The sequence below is a fragment of the Rattus norvegicus genome, chromosome 9 (genome assembly GCF_021556685.1).
Source record: "Rattus norvegicus strain SHRSP/BbbUtx chromosome 9, alternate assembly SHRSP_T2T, whole genome shotgun sequence".
NCBI classification, from domain to species: Eukaryota; Metazoa; Chordata; class Mammalia; order Rodentia; family Muridae; genus Rattus; species Rattus norvegicus.
This window is the reverse complement of record NC_141542.1, coordinates 23,882,129-23,901,151: the sequence shown is the minus strand read 5'-3', so window position 1 is coordinate 23,901,151 and position 19,023 is coordinate 23,882,129. Positions and strand designations below refer to the sequence as shown.

Sequence of the window (19,023 nt, the reverse complement as noted above, 5' to 3'; positions counted from 1 at the left end):
GGAATGGAAACAGAAAGTGTGGTACATCTACACAATGGAGTACTACAGCGATATCAAAAACAATGACTTCATGAATTTCATAGGCAAATAGAATGAACTAAAACATATCATCCTGAGTGAGTTAACCCAATCACAGAAACACACACATGGTATGCACTCATTGATAAGTGGATATTAGCCCAAATGCTGGAATTCCCCAAGATTCACAGACCAAATCAAATTCAGGAAGGATGACCAAAATGTAGATGCTTCACTTCTTCCTTTAAAAGAGAAGAAGAATCCCTATTGAAGGGATAGGGAGACAAAGTTTACAACAGAGCCTGGAGGAATGGCCATTCAGAGTCTACCCCATGAGTGACCTATACACATACAGCCTTCAAACTAGATAAGGTGGATGAAGCTAAGAGGTGCAGGCTGACAGGAACTGGATATAGATGTCTCCTGAGAGGCACAGCCAGAGCATGTCAAATACAGTGGAGAATGCCAGCAGCAAACCATTGAACTGAGAACTGGACCTCAGTTGGAGGAATTACAGAAAGATTGGAAGAGCTGAAGGGACTAACAACCCCATAAGAACAACCATGACTGCCAAGCAAAGTTCCCAGAGACTAAACCACTACCCAATCACTATACAGGGACTGTGCCATGGCTCCATCTGCATGTGTATCAGAGGATGGTCCTCTTGGGCACAAATGGAATGAGCAGCCCTTGGTCCTGCCTAGGCTGGGAAAGTGGATGGATGGTGAAGGGAACACCTTTATAGAAGAGGTGGAGGGCGATGGTATTCAGACTTATTTCTGGAAAACAAGGAAGGAATAACATTTGCATTCAAAATGAAAAATATCCAATTAAAATTCAACAACAACAAAATGGTGTTTAGAACTTCAAATAAAAAAAAAGCCACAATCAGGAAACAGAATTGTATGCCTCTGGTTTTCTTCAAATATGCTCAGGGCCTGGGTTGGTTCTGGACCCAGGCTGAACCAAGCAGGTTCCTGCCACTGACTGCTCCTATATTCCTGTTTCCAGAGGCATCATGCAGATTAATATTGGGCAAGAGATGTGGGCAAAGTTGGGCAGAAGTGGTTTTCTGTCCTGTGGCATCAGGAGTATCTGCATTCCTGGGTGTTCAGCACTCTCCACCACGGGATTTGGGTGCAGGCTTCCTGATTGCTTTAATCTCCCTTATGCCACGTTTATATGTCCTGGGAGATATTACAGAGAAATTAATGTTTATCCCATTAATTTGTTCAACACTCTCATCCACAGAGTATAATTTAGAGGTAACTATATATTTGACAGTAAGCATACACAGTGGGTAATATATGCAATATGAAGTTGAAATTCACAGAGTTTGGAACACAGTGAACAGTGACTGTATAATTGCCTTTGAATCTCAGTCTGACTGGGAAGTGATTTTGATGCCCAGTCCCCATGAGAATGCAGAGATCCATCCCTCCCTGATGGCTGTGGGACTTCAGATGTTGACACTAGTGATCAATAAAGAAGGTTCTTAAGAGTGAAGAGTTTGAGATTACTCTTTTTTTTCACCAGGATACATCCAATTTACATGATAGTAACCAGATGCAGGTTGTCAATATATACAGTCTATATCCTTATCAAAATAGAAAAGCAAATGAACAAAACAACAACACATAAATAACAAAACTTCAAATGAATAGGAGGAAAACCAAATAACCAAAATAATCAAAACTCAGCCACACTTAAATAGAGGAGCTGCGCTAAGCATTTTTTGCTGCTCCTTTTGCAGAATAGTCTTATAGCCTGTGTCTTTCCTTGGAGACATAGTAGACAAGCAGTTACTGATGGTAATAATCTTTCCAAGAGGAGTGGAAGTAGGTCTGTTTTGTTGGAGTGGGGGTATTAAGGACAAAGCCATCCAATACTGAGTAGAAATGATATTACAGACTTTATCTCAAAGTCTTTCCAATGTTGTGAACTGATCTCCATGAAACTCTTCTGGATGACCCACCAGGACAAGTACACATTTACACGTGCACAGTCTTTCTGGATGACCAGCACCTCTTGATTGATGTGCATCAGCACTTCTCTGAGTCCCTCCAAAAGTTTACACTTGCTGGAGGGTGGGGAGGTGAAAGTACGGCCTATTCAATCCAAAGAAATAAAACTAAAGGAGGAAAATGCAGTCCACAATTGCTATGGACATTACAGATGAGATGCAATAGTGGTGTATTTGCTGTGCACACTTAGTTCTCCTCCTGTAGCACTTCTCTCCAAGGGAGATCTTGCCCTGGTTTGTGTCTTGTTCGAGTTTCTCCTGGAGAATTTCAGACCTAGCAGAGCAAAGGAATAAAGGTTTAGTGAGTGGTTGTCAATTCAGCTCTCCCTCTTTTTTTTTTTTTTTATTAACTTGAGTATTTCTTGTATACATTTCTAGTGTTATTCCCTTTCCCGGTTTCCGGGCAAACATCCCCCTACCCCCTCCCCTTCCTTATTGGTGTTCCCCTTCCAACCCTCCCCCCATTGCTGCCCTCCCCCCCCCACAGTCTAGTTCACTGGAGGTTCAGTCTTTCAACTCTCCCTCTTACATCAGCTCTATTCACTTGGACAATCCAGCATGACCTGTCAGCTGAGGTCAGTCCCTGCATCCCCAAGTGTCATAGAGTACCTGCTCTTGGATTTGTATCTCAGCTTTTAAAACTGCTAGAATTTGAACTGTGGACTATACACTGTATTGGAATTTAGAGAAAAATGAGCGTATTTTTCCACTGGTCCAGATATATTATGTTGAATAATAACATTGTACCTATGTCTGAATCTGAGTTCAAGAGAGGGATGAGCAACCTACAATACCATGTGGATGCCTTCTGGAGAAGATGCCTAGAATTGAGGTGAAAGTTCTGATTATGTTTGCAGTGTAGGAACCTGCCTAGGTTCCATTTTAAGCACTGTACCTGCAAATGCACAGAGAAGCCATCTCACATCAAATCCATGGGAATTGCATGGATCCTGTAATCACTGAGAATGTGCTCCATGCAAATCTTCCCAGCGTACACACGGACATTAAAGGTGATTGTGATGTAGAAACACACCAGCACCCCTGTAAGTCTATGGCTAGTGTAAGGCAATTTGTGAGAGGACAGAAGAGAAAATGTCCTCAGATCTTTCCAGAGAGATCACAGGAAGAAAGGAGTAGAACATAGCAAGAAATCCAGAGGATCATATATATTGTTTCATGGGCAAAATTCACAAGAACTGTACCAGAACTATACTCTGAGTAGCTCTTTAGCTGCCTGAGGCTGAAATCCATGTAGGTGGTCATTCACCCAAAACGGGTACTTATATAGGGAAAGGATATTCAAATGGCTTCTTCCAGCCTGTGTTCCTACCTGAACATTAATGCTTAATGTAAAGACTCCCCAGTATACGCTGGAGGCATAAAAACAAATGTTGAGTGGGATATGTACATAGTGAATAGAGCCTATAGACAGCTCAGTCAGTGATGTGCTGTCCTCCCATAAACCGACATAGACTCAGGGTTCTTTCCCCATTAACAATCTGGCTTAGCAAGTCCCAAAGGCTGTGTAGAGCTGTCTTGTTGCTCAGCAAAGGATCATATGTTGGTTGTAGACTAGACTCTTGTTCTTGTTCACTGTTTCAGACTTTCCCCAAAGTGTGCAGCTTCTTCTAATCTGAGCTGTCTTTACCATAGCCTGAGTGACTTCATGCCCAAAGCTAGAATCATAGGAAATCTCCATAACCAGGATCAAAATCAACAATTTTTCTCCCCGTAATGTGATTGTGCCACAGATATTTTGAGTAAGTACGTAAAAGCTTGCATGGATTTTCTCAGACTGAATCAGAATCTATGGAAGGGCTCCATCCTATGGTACACTTTTACTTCTTGCCTGATGGACGTCTGGATAGATTCTCCTTCAGGGCTACTCTGGGACCACTACAACACTGATGTGCCCTAGTTGCAATGGCAATACCTACTCCTTGTTGTGGAATCACTGGGTTAACTAAAACTTCTGTTCCACTTTCTGAACATGGCTTCTCATAGGGCTACCTGTTCTTACACTCCCAGACTCATCTGAAATTCATCATTTCTCCTAACTCCATTGAGGCTGAAATTAAGGGAGAGAAAATGATGTTGATTGACAGCACTTGCAGAATGCTACACAGATAACATAGGGGAGCGCTTTAGATTATCTGTGCACCAAACGGGCTCCTGACACTGCCCTGTTCTTGCACCACAGCATAGCTATGGGGCTTTTGCTGGATGACAATACAACTCCAAGCAACTCAAATTCTCAATGAATAAAATCCAAGCCAAACTCCCAGCGGAAGCTGTAGTGTGCCAAGGTAGCTGGAGAGAAATGGTAGCAGGCCATGTGGAAAGCAACCTTGGAGAAGACACAGTGAGTGACACACCCTTCCAGTGGGCTTTCACCATTCACAAAGAACAGAGAAGCCGCATAAACTCATGGATTTTAGAGAGAAGCCCCCCTTACCTCCCTGTACTCCTTTCCTTTGATGTGCTCCAAAGGATTTCAATGCAGACCAGTAGTTTTACCCCTAATCACTTGAAAATCTAACTTTACAGGTGTTTTTGTGTCCTCTTTTTGGGGGGTTGCATTTCTACAGGACTTGATTGTCCTTCTTTTACACCATAACTAAAAGGGACCTGCAAGCTCCAGGCCTGTACCATTTGTTACCACTGTGAAACATGACTCACTTGAACATATTTCCCACTCCTCCCCCAGACTTCACGAGATAATTCTGTTACGGTATTTTTGAAAACAGAATAAATTAATACCTTAAGTGTCCTTTTGCTGTACAGAGCTGGATGGAGATGCCAAATGACTGGGCAGCTGTATTTCATGTTTCATGGATGTAAAGTGAACTCTTAGAGTACTTTTCTCATGAAACTTGGAAATAGAGGGAAACACATTCACTACTGCAAACACAAACACACACAAACACACAGAAAAACACAGATACTCACTTGCACGCACAAATGAAAACTTTGATCTTGTGCAGCACATTTCCTGTTGAGTGAGGAATTAGTGGGAGCTATGCTGTGTACAAGTCTCTTAGACTCAAGCAGGCTGTGCTGCCCTGGCCTGTACTCATTTCCACTTCAGGAAACCTTTCTATGCAGATACTTGTTGGTTTTACAAGTAAGTTACATGTTCTGCACAGATAGTCTAAACAATACAACATCAAATTCCCAAGAGAGAGATTCTAGGAAAATACTCCATCAAGCTCTATGTTGACTCATCATAGGCCCCTCACTAAAAAACTACCCTGTTTTCTTCATAGAAGACCTTGGAACCATCAGACAAGACAGGGACTCATGGTCATTTACCAGGAACTTTTCATCACATTAGAGTTCATGTGATGTTAAAACAACCTCAATGTCAGTCAGAAGGAGGCTAAAGAAATAACATACCCTGACTTTTCTGAAATGCAGCACTGTGTACAATATTGAGAGGGAATCTATCCTTAAAGAATGCCATGCCCATGATATAGTCAGCAAAGCAATGTCAGCAGAGGGATGCACTCTAGGATTCCATGCAAGATCATGGTGAAGCCAATAAGACAATCCAGAATCTTCCCGGGGGATACCTCTGTTCAGGTAAAGTGAAGAAATCTAATCCTTATTTTGAAAATAGTTGAATGGTTTAAGAATGTGTTGAGACAAATAAGAGACAGGGCTCCACCTGGAACTGGACCGGTGATGCAAAGACTGCTGGACAGCACAAAAAAGGAAGCTTCAAGTTTGTTGAGAGACCTAGGCTTAAAGGACGAAGTTGGATAATGACTGGACAAAACTGCATGTCATGAACTGGCCTCCCCGCATGCTCCCTAAGATGCAGATCAGCACAGCAATGCACCTTTCTTGGTGAGAATTGGGGGTATATACGGATAACTTTGTTCTTGAAGTCTCAAATCTCTCATGCCAACCCTCAGCCTTTGAGAAACCTTTTCCACATCCTTGGTCTTCTATCCAGCTTCAGATTGTAAGGCCCACATATGAACTCTCCAGGAGCACTCAAATAAGACAGGACTGACATGCTGCTCCTCAGGCTCTGTAGTTACCCAAGATCTATGAAGCATGAAGTCACCATCTTCATATACAGGGACATGAGGGGAGGAAGAACAAAAGCCACCACAAATGAGAACCGGTTCTTTGCCATTTCCACCAGCCTCTCCTCCTTGAAAACTACTTACTTCCTGGAGTCTCACAAGATCCCTGTAATGAAAATGAGCTCCAGGCTTTTGCTTCATCCCTCAAAGCCCTGTTCTAGTCTAAAGAGGGGCTCCCACATAGCACCCTCCACACACATGGCATGTAGTGCTGTGATATGTGATCAACCCATCTCCCTTAATAAAATGCAGATTCTCGAAGAGCAGGAGCATTCGCTTTCCAAACATGCAGTTTCCTGAAGAGGGGCTATCTCCACAGAAAGCCTTGTAAACCATCACATGAATGAACACTTGGATGAGACCTAGGTCAGGACATGGATCAGTCAATAGACAGTTACATTGGTTTGTCTATGTTTATCTAAAGACCTGAGGACAACCTGACCTGTAGGCCTAATCCTACCTGCTGTTCCTTTGCACTGGGGACACAGATGTTCATTCCGGCCTCTTCACAGAGCCTCTTTGCCTCCACACAGGATGCTGGCCGTTCAGTCTGCTCCACCAGCAGTTCTCTCTTCTCATTCAGCAAAATCTGTATATTGTTCTTCAATTGAGTTTGTTCACGCAGAAGCTGGGAGTGCCTGATGCTGAACCACAAACAAAAAAGGTAAACCCAGCCAGCTTCTATTTGCCTGTCACTCTTGCAAGTCTAATCATCCCTTCAAGGAATACCTCATCCCCAGACATCCCCAGAACAGAGCCACACTATACAAGTTAGCACCAATTAGAGGAGGTCAAATCCAGAATCCACATTCAACATGAATCAAAGTACTTCTGATAATCCTGACACTAAGACGGTTTATATAAATCCAGGAAGAAGAAATGGTCCATATGGGTGCTTATATGTCCATGATATGCTAAAACCATCTTCACGTAGTGGGAAAATCCCCTCTGAGGGGTAATTGAAGTCCCAATAGATATACAATCTTTCCATGTGTTTCTCATCGATCACAGATCTTTAAATCTTCTGTCAGAGTCCTAGAGATTCAGAGTTGATTGATATTCCCATCACAGTACAAAACTTTCTATCTAGAGGATCCTTAATGGGGAAAATAACAATTGGAGGGTCTTCTATACCCTTCACATGTAGGACAACTGAGTCCAAGAGCTACAAACATAAGACCCTTGCCAGGAGGCAGGCTTCTTGTTAAAAGTCAGACACTACAGAACCAGTGCCCTGACTTTGGTTCAATGTCATACAGGACAGGAGCATTCCCTGCCTAGTGCTGGGTTCTCATCTCTGTCAGCGACTCACCGGTAGGAACTGTTCACTTGTATGAGCTCCTTGTACCTCTCCATGGCCTCACTTTGAACTGGTCATCATTTGCATAGCCATCATTCTCATCTCATGTTCGGATTGAAGTATTGGCAATTCGACATCCAGCCTGTTGTGGGGCATGGCCCAAGAAAAAAATAACCATCTGAACTCAGCATTTCAGAATTAAGTGAATTGTAAATTAAAAAAACCCAATAAAAAATTGAAATTTAAGAAATGTGGGGGGAGGGAAGAATGTGGCAAACACAAAGACCAGAGCAAAAACACAACAGTGAGACTCCAACAATTCTTTCAAGGAAATATTTCTACGCAAATCAGCAAAGAGTTATTTTGAAATATGGACATTTTCTAAGACTGTGGAGATATGGTTCCCCCAAGACCAACTGTACTGCAGTGGCTTGGGTCTAACAGATAGTTGTGATGATATTTCTTTTGTTATGAAAACAGGGATTCTCAAACCTTGTTTCCTACTGTTCCATGAATTCCCAGAGGGCATAACTACTTTGACAGGGAAGAGGATTTGTAACCCCTCCTTCCCTCAGGAGAGTCCTATCTACCACCTAAGTAAACAGAAGATGCAAAGTGCTCAGTTGATCCATGTGGGCATCCCCACTATCATGACCTGCAAACTGTCCATCAGACATATCCTAAGATCCCATGAAACTCCCCAGACTCCCTGACCGAGAGCTTAATACCCACAAACACTTTCACATACTTACATACCAATCAATATACAAACACAAGCAGAATCCCAACTACATGCATGGAGGTGCCATAGAATCAGTGTATAATGAAAAAAATTAGAGGAAAAGAGGGATGACGTGCAGGCATTTCATCCCCTCACTTAGAGGCAGCAAGTGTGACCAGGTCCTTCTAGCTGTTGACAGAACCAATGCTAATCCAAGGAGCTCAGGGTCAAGTACAAAAGAGGTTGACCCTAAACACACAGGACCTAGCTTATCTCACAAGCAAATGCCTTCCAAATCTCCTTAAAATCCAGGATGAGAGGTAAACCTCTCTTGTGCTAAGAGGAAATCTTGGGTTAGCAGAGAGAAAGCACAAGACAGTGAACAGGTTACTGGCCATAATGACTACCTGTGGTCCGAATTATCATAGATATAAAGGTCCAGGATTTGATAAAATTCATCCCTCTCGAATTGACACTTCTGGATTTCAAATTTAAGTTCCTCCAGTTCCTTTAAACACTCCTCTTGCTTACTGATGACATTTTGGGATGATGCCTTCCTACCAAAACCTGTAAATAGATAAACCCAAGTGAATTTGCATATTTGGTGGCCCATGGGCAGAAAAGATCATTCTGAATCCTCAGAGGAGGTGAGGAAGGGGAAATGGTAGAGACTGGGTGAATCCCTTAAAGAGCAGAAAAGCTTTCTTAAAGGTGGATTCTTAAGCTATGTCCCTCTTCCCAACCTCTAATGCCATACACGTGCCACATTCACTATTACAGGACCCCTCACCCTGAATAGTATAACCTGACTGATACATAAACATCTGGGACGTTGTTATCTCATATCAGATGTGTTTCAGTTAATCCTGGAGTTCATACTGCTTAGCACCATCAGGCTCTAATCATGTGTGTTCCACCCAAAGTGTCTGAGAACTCAATTCATTTCTCGGGGTGCATCCTTCCTTGTTCTCACCATCAGAGACTTATGTAACCTACAGTAATCTAGAGGAAGAAATGCTTCAACTCCCAACCATGGATGGTCACATTTTTAATCTCACTGTGCCTCCTCCTGCCATGCATTGACACTCACAGTTAAAAAGCTTCAAGAAAAGACACTGAAGGCTTACCACTTTCTGGCTTTCTCTCAAATTAAAGATCAGGAACTCCTGACTCTTGGTTTGCCTTTGAGAAATCCCAAGGCTCCTGCTTGTAAGGCCTAATCTTAGAAGGCACATCTCAAACATACCTCCTTGAGGATGTTCCCCAACTCTGCCCAGGACTCACCAAGCCTTCCCCAGAATGATTTCCTTCCTTCCAAGGAAGATGAGAGGAGGTCATCTTCCTTCAGCCTTGGTGTGGTCTCTCCTTGATCAACACTTTCCTTCTGAAATAGCCTGAGCGGCTGGCGAAACATGCCTGTTTGTGAACCCAAAGGGAACTGAAGGAATATCCCAAAGGCAGTTGGAGTCACCACAACACCGGTGACATCACAGAAGATTCTAGGGATCTCTTAGATACAATAGATTGTCCAGTGAAGGGCTTACTGATGATGCCACTGGGAAGTTCTATGACCTACCTGCTAACTAGCTCTCCAAAAATTGATCAATTTCTGTGTGGACCCTTTCCTCCAGTCTCTCATACATCACTGGGAATAGCATTTGGCAACCTCTATTGCTAAGCTAGATGTTTCTCTGTGCATCATTAGAACTCAACAGTGCTTTTGCTGGGGAGGGCTGCTTACAACCTGAATGAGAGAACAGATTTTTCTTAGCACCCAAATCTCTAGGGACCAAGGAAGAGGGAGTTTTTTCTTAAAAGTAAATCTACTACTCGAGACAATGCATGTGACACACATTTCGATTCCTAAGGTTTTCCTTTTTATGGAGGCCAATATGTTTCTTCTAGACCTCTGAGTGTATAAAACCTGGAAATATTTGCTTACTGTGCAGTCCTTGACAGTTGACATTGTTTTTATTTACATATCCATGTATTTCACAAAATCAATGGTCTATTATCTTATTTTTTTAGAATAAAAACTCCTTTTTTCTTGAAACATAGGGATCAACTACAGGGCATATATAAAATAATAAATTTCTGTACCTTTTATATATTAAGTTGGACATCCTCCCTTTCTCAAATATAACAAGACAGTGAAATCGGACATCAGCGAGCAAACGTCAACCTGGACATTGTGTTACCACATTGTAACCACATAGCCATCCCTTCTCCAATATCGTTCTTCCTGAATTTCCAAGTCCAATCCTGAGGATATTTGGGGCTGCACGCTGATCTTTTATTCAGAGCAAACATAAAAATCAGGCGGATGGGCAGGGAGTGGAATGGCCTAAGGTTAGGCTAAACCTCAATTTTAATGGGTCCATAAGTTCAGGAGGGAGTCCATTTGGCATTGTCATCTGTGGCTTCTGTGTCCTTATCCTGGGTGTGCTGACTCTGTGATACGATGCCACCTCACCTCACAGATGTCAGGGTGAAAATCATGTATGAGTTTTCTGGGAAGAACTCTGCCTTTTACTACCATCTGGAGTTATACAACATAACTATGCACAGCTCAGAAGAGAGGGGTGGAGATTGTGGAGGCCTTAGAAGTTGAGGATCTTTTCTGATTAAGGCACATATTTTTTCCTATGTAATTTTTCCCTTGCTCTTTCACTAATGATGGTTGACTTCATTCCTGGCCTGAAGTCAACTGGATTCCAAGGTTTGGGATTAGGGAAGCCCCTCTTTTTGAGATGACAGGCCCAGCAAGGGATCCCACTGCATACAGGTTCCTATTCCCAAGGAAGTTGTTGCTGCAGAATCACAGCATGGGGGCAGCAGCACAGGACATCTCCCAGCTTTCTCTCCTGCACCTGCAGCACTTTTAATAAGGCTGTTTGTTTGTTTGTTTGCTTTTTATTGGAAATACCTACAAAGCTGGTCAAAATTAATACGTGCCTTTAATACCAGCACCCACAAGGTATTTTTGTTTTTGCTTTTGTTTTTGTTTTATTTCATTTCATAATTTCTGTAATTGTTGTTAGGATTCTTACTGTTTTCTTTGGTAATTCCCTCTACCTCTTCACTCTGTACCTAGAATGTGAAGCCTATGCTCTGCATGGTCCTATTATTCATGTTAAGAATTTTATTCTTACCACCAACACCACAGATGATCACATTATTTACTTTCAAATCAGGAAAACAGGCATAAAGAAGAGAGCTATGTTGTTTGGTCTCAGGTAACCAGCCAATCAGGAGTGTAGGATGGCTTCCCAATGTTTTGGATTAGGTAAGCTTCTGTTATTGAGATGAAAGGCCTCTGTTGAAACCTTAGTTAGTTCAGCAATACATTGTATCCCATTTTGTTAAAGAACTTTGTTTTATTTCTATTTATATATTTTTTCTTTTTCACTTTACGTTCTGCTTACTGACTACTGATACTTAATTCCTCTCCCACAATCCTTCCCCAATTCTCCTGGCACAGTCTTCTCTGAGTGTATGAGGGCCAACTGTCTCAGTACCTCCCTTCTTTTACCAAAGCCTTTTCTGGTTGCATTGGTGAGGATGCTGGTTTTGAATGCCTTGGACTTGGCTTTCTTCATGCTCCAATTTGCTGGCTTTTGGAAGTTTGTGAAGAAATGTCTGTGAACTTGGTCCTTCATCCAGATGGTACACAAGAGGCAATGGTTTTGTTAATATTTTTGAGAGTATATTTCAATCAAACCTCTCCTACTAATATCCTAACAATGACAAAGGTAATGGGAGGCTACACATCTATTTCATTAGTTTTCAGTTCTTCTCAGAGCAGCAGTGTAGAAGCCCACAAAGCTGGCAAAGTGAAGTGAGGTCACGAGGGGTCTTAAGAGCACAGTCCTACATTCTTAGAGTAACTCCTAGGGATTTACCATATCCATACACCCGTAGCTCCATATGCACTGGACCCCAGGGAAGTGCTCAACATTCATTGCTTTTGCCACGCAGTTTGCCACAAATGTTAGAAATCTGAAAAGTTCAGGAAAATTGAGGTGTGAATAAGTCCCAGTGACTGGAGTAAGCTCAAACAGTCTGTGACAACAAAGAACTGATTGAGCATCCAAGAGACAAGACGCTCACCAGGATCATAGTTTTATACCAGTAAGAAAATTGAATAATAAGTCTTCAGGTGAAAAGATAAATTAGGAGGTCATAGACCTAAAAGTTTTATCCTTTGCCCTCAGGGGAGCAGCCATTCTGTCAGCCTTTCCTGGCCCTCGGTCACAGGATCAGAGTTCTCACCTGGAAGCAGGGTTATCTGGAAGGCACATAATACATATCCACAGACTCCTCTTTGGGTACAAACTGATAGGCAACTTCATGTCTTAAAGTCATTCTCTCTCTCTCTCTCTCTCTCTCTCTCTCTCTCTCAGCTTGAGGCTGCACACACGCTGCATTCTTTTGTACATTCCGGTTTTTTTATTGCAGTTTTCTTTTCTCAAACTCCCACAATCATGTACACGTCTGTTCATTACCCTTTCATTCTCACACACACTCTTCATACACACCTCACACATATCTCACACACACCACATGCACTCTCCTGTCACATACGCACACATAATCTTCACACACACCTCACACATATCTCACACACACCACATGCACTCTCCTGTCACGTACATACACATAATCTTCATACACACCTCACACATATCTCACACACACCACATGCACTCTCCTGTCACTCACACACACAATCTTCACACACACCTCACACATATCTCACACACACCACATGCACTCTCCTGTCACTCACACACACAGTCTTCATACACACCTCATACATATCTCACACACAGCACATGCACTCTCCTGTCATGCACACACACAGTCTTCATACACACCTCATACATATCTCACACACAGCACATGCACTCTCCTGTCATGCACACACACAATCTTCACACACACCTCACACATATCTCACACACACCATATGCACTCTCCTGTCAGGTACACACAATCTTCATACACACCTCATACATATCTCACACACACCACTTGCACTCTCCTGTCATGCACACACACAATCTTCACACACACCTCACACATATCTCACACACAGCACATGCACTCTCCTGTCACGCACACACACAGTCTTCACACATACCTCACACATATCTCACACACAGCACATGCACTCTCCTGTCATGCACACACACAGTGTTCACACACACCTCAAGTTCTCTCCTCACTCATTCTCAAATGCTCTCCTCATGCTCTCTCCCTGGCTCTCACATTTGTTCTCAGACTTGCTCCCTCATTAGCTCCCTCATTAGCTCCCTCATTCACTCTTCACATTCTCTCTCCACTCACTCTTCACATGCTCTTGTCATGCTCTCTCATTTGCTCTCACATTTGTTCTCACATTAGCTCTGTCATTTACTCTCTCATTCACTCCCTCATGCTCTCTCTCATTTACTCTTCACATGTTCTGTAGCCTTTCTCTTGCCCCAGTCCTTTATTAATAATCCAAAGGCGGGTAGAAAAAAGAGATTTTATAATCATTGCCAAATCAAATGCAAAGAATGACTACATCTCACCAAGAACTAAGAATTACAACTGTTCTCCAAAGATTCAGGCTTGCCCTATACCCAGGCCTGTGGCCAATATAATAATAATAATTGTAAACTTATCATGATTTAAACTTTAACCATTTACTTTTATACTTCAGAGTCCAAAGCTCCGAGATCAGCTAATTGCATTTTCCTGTGAAGCTCTAATGATAAATGACATAGGCAAAACTGCCAGGCAGTGGCCAGAAAGAATCAAGGTAACCCTTAGCACAGTAATTCCACTAGCGTTCTGTTCCTTGCACACAATGACTCTCATAAGGGTTCCAGTAGTTAGACTTAGTTTACTAGTATATTATTTTATATATTCTATACTTCCTTAACCAGTCTATAATATTATGTAAAACTTACTTCCTAACTTCAATAACTTTTTCCTTTCTTAGGGTCCCAATGTTGGCTCTAATTCATTTTCTCTTATTTTCTTCAAGCTGTCTTTGCAAGTCAAACCCTAATCTAGAACTACAATTCTGCAGTTATTACATTTTTTCCAAGATGAGAATACACAGTATCCACCTGGGCCACTAGGGCTGTGCTGTGCTGTGCCCCTATGCATCAATTTCCAATTGTCTAAGAATCATAACATCAAGGAACATCTAGTTTCACAGAATTTACCAGAGCAGAAGGAGAAAGAAGTAGGAAAGTCAGATATAATACAATAATTGTGCACACCAAGGCCAACTGATAGGCAGTCACACACAAATGAATTCTATACAGCCCTTGTCCAGGGCTAAGGTTTTGAGAAAGGGAAACAACCAGTTTTTACAAAAAGCTACTGCGGGCTACTGAGATGTCTCCATTGTATGTTGTCCCCAGCATTAGCCAGAACTCAGACAACAAAGGGAGGTCAAAAGGATACAGATGGGAAAGGAAGAAGTCAAAATATCACTGTTGCAGAGGATAGGGTAGTATACATGGGACACCCCAAAAGTTACAACAGAGAACTCCTAAGCCTGATAAACAACTTCAGCAAAGTGGCTGGGTAGAAAATTAACTCAAACAAATCAGTAGCCTTCCTCTACACAAAAGATAAACAAGCTGAGAAAGAAATTAGGGAAATGACACCTTTCATAATAGTCCCAAATAATATAAAAATACCTCAGTGTGACTTTTATCAAACAAGTGAAAGATCTGTGTGACAAGAACTTGATGATCTGAAGAAAGAAATTGAAGAAGATCTCAGAAAATGCAAAGATCTCCCATGTTCATGGCTTGGCAGTATGAAGATAGTAAAAATGGCCATTTTCCCAAAGTGACCTACAGTTGCAATGCACTCTCCATCAAAATTCGATTGCAATTCTTCATAGGGTTAGACAGAACAATTTGCAAATTCATTTGGAATAACAAGTAACGCAGGATAGCTAAAACAATCCTCAACAATAAAAGGACTTCCCTGGGAATCACCATCCCTGAACTCAAGCAGTTTACAAAGCATTAGAGATAAAACTGTATGGTATTGGTACAGAGACAGGAAGATAGACCAGTGGAATAGAACTGCAGACCCAGAAATGAACCAGCACACCTATGGTCCCTTGATTTTTGACAAAGGAGACAAAAGCATCCAGTGGAAAAAGGATAGCATTTTTAGCAAAGGGTGCTGGTTCAAATGGAGGTCAGCATATGGAGGAGTACAAATCATCCTCTTCTTATTGCCCTGTGTAAAGCTTAAATCCAGGTGGATCAAGGACCTCTACATCAAACCAGATCACTCAAACTAATTGAAGCAAAAGCGGGGAAGAATCTTGAACACAAGGACACTGGAAAAAATTTCCTGAACAAAACACGAATGGCTTATGCTCTATGATCAAGAATAGACAAATGGGACCTCATAAAGGTACAAAGCTTCTGTAAGGCAAAGGACACTGTCGTTACGACAAACCAGCAACCAACAGATTGGGAAAAGACCTTTACTAATCCTACAACTGATAGAGGGCTAATATCCAAAATATACAAGAAATCATGAAGTTGGACTGCAGGGAGACTAATAACCCTATTAAAAATTGCAGTTCAGAGCTAAACAAAGAATTCATAGCTGAGGAATATGGAGTGGCTGAGAAGCACAAAAAGAAATGTTCAACATCTTTAGTTATGTGGGAAATGCAAATCAAAACAACCCTGAGATTCCACCTCACACCACTCTGAATGGCTAAGATCAAACACTCAGGCTATAGAAGACGCTTGCAGGGATGTGAGAAAGAGGAACAATCCTCCATTGTTGGTGAGATTGCAAACTGGTACAACCATTCTGGATATCAGTCTAGAGGTTCCTCAGAAAATTAGACATAGCACTAGCGGAGGACCCAGCTATACCTCTCTTACACATATACCCAAAAGATGCTCCAACATACAACAGGGCACATGCTCCACCATGTTCATAGCAGCCTTATTTATAATAGTCAGAAAATGAAAAGATCCCAGATGCCCTTCAACAGAGGAATGGAAACAGAAAGTGTGGTACATCTACACAATGGAGTACTACAGAGATATCAAAAACAATGACTTCATGAAATTCATAGGCAAAGAGAATGAACTAAAACATATCATCCTGAATGAGTTAACCCAATCACAGAAACACACACATGGTATACACTCATTGATAAGTGGATATTACCACAAATGCTCAAATTCTCCAAGATTCACAGACCAAATGAAACTCAGGAAGGATGACCAAAATGCTGATTCTTCACTCCTTCCTTTAAAGGAGAAGAAGAATCCCTATTGAAGGGATAGGGATGCAAAGTTTAAAACAGAGCCTAGAGGAATGTCCATTTAGAGTCTACCCCACATGTGGCCTATACATATACAGCCTTCAAACTAGATAAGGTGGATGAAGCTAAGACGTGCAGGCTGATAGGAACTGGATATAGATGTCTCCTGAGAGGCACAGCCAGATCATGTCAAATACAGCGGTGAATGCTAGCAGCAAACCATTGAACTGAGAACTGGACCTCAGTTGGAGGAATTACAGAAAGATTGAAAGAGCTGAAGGGACTTGCAACCCCATAAGAACAACCATGGCTGCCAAGCAGAGTTCCCAGAGACTAAACCAGTACCAACCACTATACAGGGACTGTGCCATGGCTCCATCTGCATGTGTATCAGAGGATGGTCTTTTTGGGCACAAATGGAATGAGCAGCTCTTGGTCCTGCCTAGGCTGGGAAAGTGGATGGCTGGTGAAGGGAATATTTTATAGCAGAGGTGGAGGGCGATGGTAGTCGGACTTATTTCTGGAAAACAAGGAAGGAATAACATTTGAATTCGAAATGAAAAATATCCAACTAAAAATCAACAACAACAAAACGGTATTTTGAGCTTCGAATCAAAAAAAGCCACAGTCAGGAAACAGAGAATTGTATGCCTCTGGTTTTCTTCAAATATGCTTGAGGCCCAGGTAGGTTCTGGGCCTAGGCTGAACCAAGAGGGTTCCTGCCACTGACTGCTCCTCTATTCCTGTTTCCAGAGGCACCATGCAGATTAATATTGGGCCAGAGATGTGGGAAGAGCTGGTCAGAAGTGGCTTTCTGTCCTGTGGTCTCAGGATAATCTGCATTCCAGGGTTTTCAGCATTTTCTGCCCCAGGATTTGGGTGCAGGGTTCCCGATGCCTTTAAACTCCCTTATACCATGTTTATATGTCCTGGGAGGTATTACAGAAAAATTAATGTTTATCCTACTAATTTGGTCAAAACTCTCATCGACAGAGTATAATTTAGAGGTAACTATATATTTGACAGCAAGCATACACAGTGGGTAATGTATGCATGATGGAGTTGAAATTCAGAGTTGGAAACACAGTGCACAGTGACTGTATAAATGCCTGTGAATCTCAGTCTGACTGGGAAGTGATTTGATGCCCAGTCCCCATGAGAATGCAGAGATCCATCCCTCCCTGATAGCTGTGGGACTTCAGATGTTGACACTAATGATCAATAAAGAAGGTTCTTAAGAGTGAAGAGTTTGAGATTACCCCTTTATTGACCAGAATACATCCAATTTACTGGATAGTAACCAGAAGCAGGTAGTCAATATATACAGTCTATATCCTTATCAAAATAGAAAAGCAAATGAACAAAACAACAACAGATAAATAACAAATCTTCAAATGAATAGAAGGAAAACCAAATAACCAAAACAATTAAAAATTAACCAAACTTTAAATAGAGGAATTGCACTAAGCATTTTTTGCTGCTCCTTTTGCAGAATAGACTTATAGCCTGTGGCTTGCCTTGGAGACATAGTAGACAAGCAGTTAGTGATGGTAATCATCTTTTCAAGAGGAGTGGAAGTAGGTCTGTTTTGTTGGAGTGGGGGTATTAAGGAAAAAGCCATCCAACACTGAGTATAAATGATATTACAGACTTTGTCACAAAGTCTTTCCAATATTGTGAACTGATCTCCATGAAACTCTTCTGGGTGACCCATCAGGACAAGAACAAATTTACACGTGCACGGTCTTTCTGGATGACCAGCAGCTCTTGATTGATGTGCATCAGCACTTCTCTGAGTCCCTCAAAAAGTGCACACTTCCTGGAGAGAGGCAGGGTGAAAATACAGCGTATTCAATCCAAAGAAGTTAAACTAAAGGAGGAAAATCCAGTCCACAATTGCTATGGACATTACAGATGAGACGCAATAGTGGTGTATTTGCTGTGCACACTTAGTTCTCCTCCTGTAGTTCTTCTCTCCAAGGGAGATCTTGTCCTGGTCTGTGTCATGTTCGAGTTTCTGCTGGAGAATTTCAGACCTAGCAGAGCAAGGGAATAAAGATTTAGTGAGTGGTTGTCAATTCAGCTCTCCCTCTTACATCAGCTCTATTCAGTTGGATAATCCAGCATGACCTGTCAGCTGAGGTCAGTCCCTGCATCCCCAAGTGTCCTAGAGTACCTGCGCTTGGATTTATATCTCACCTTTCAAACTGCTAGAATTTGAACTGTGGACTATGCACTGTACTGGGATTAAGAGAAAAATGAGCATTTTTCCCACTGGTACAGGTATATGACACTGAATAATAACATTGTAGCTATGTCTGAATCTGAGTTCAAGAGAGGTATGAGCAACCTAGAATACCATGTGGATTCCTTCTGGAGAACATGCCCAGAATTGAGGTGAAATTTCTGATTATGTCAGCACTGATGGAACCCGTCTAGTTTCCATTCGTAACCACTGAATCTAGAAATACACAGAGAAGCCATCTCACTTCAAATTCATGCTCACCGCACAGATCTTGTAATCACTGAGAATGTGCTCCATGCAAATCTTCACAG

General features: G+C 41.9%; 1 protein-coding gene and 1 pseudogene across 4 annotated transcripts in view; both read right to left on the bottom strand.

Moving 5' to 3' along the window:
* Positions 1-1,911: 1,911 nt before the first annotated feature.
* Positions 1,912-9,614, bottom strand: LOC148003549 (uncharacterized; annotated as a pseudogene). Its single transcript, XR_015629361.1, has 5 exons — positions 9,441-9,614; positions 8,564-8,723; positions 7,448-7,577; positions 6,596-6,779; positions 1,912-2,315 (listed from the first exon to the last, which is right to left on the bottom strand). The product of XR_015629361.1 is annotated as an uncharacterized LOC148003549 (transcript).
* An 8,087-nt stretch (positions 9,615-17,701) lies between these two features.
* LOC148003534 (disks large homolog 5-like) overlaps positions 17,702-19,023 on the bottom strand; it is a 446,357-nt gene continuing 445,035 nt past the window's right edge. For all 3 annotated transcript variants that reach the window (XM_087568677.1, XM_087568676.1, XM_087568675.1), the window contains one exon: positions 17,702-18,503. In XM_087568677.1, coding sequence (XP_087424803.1) covers positions 18,498-18,503 — 6 coding nt within the window. In that variant the 3' untranslated portion in view covers positions 17,702-18,497. The remainder of the gene's footprint in view (positions 18,504-19,023) is intronic.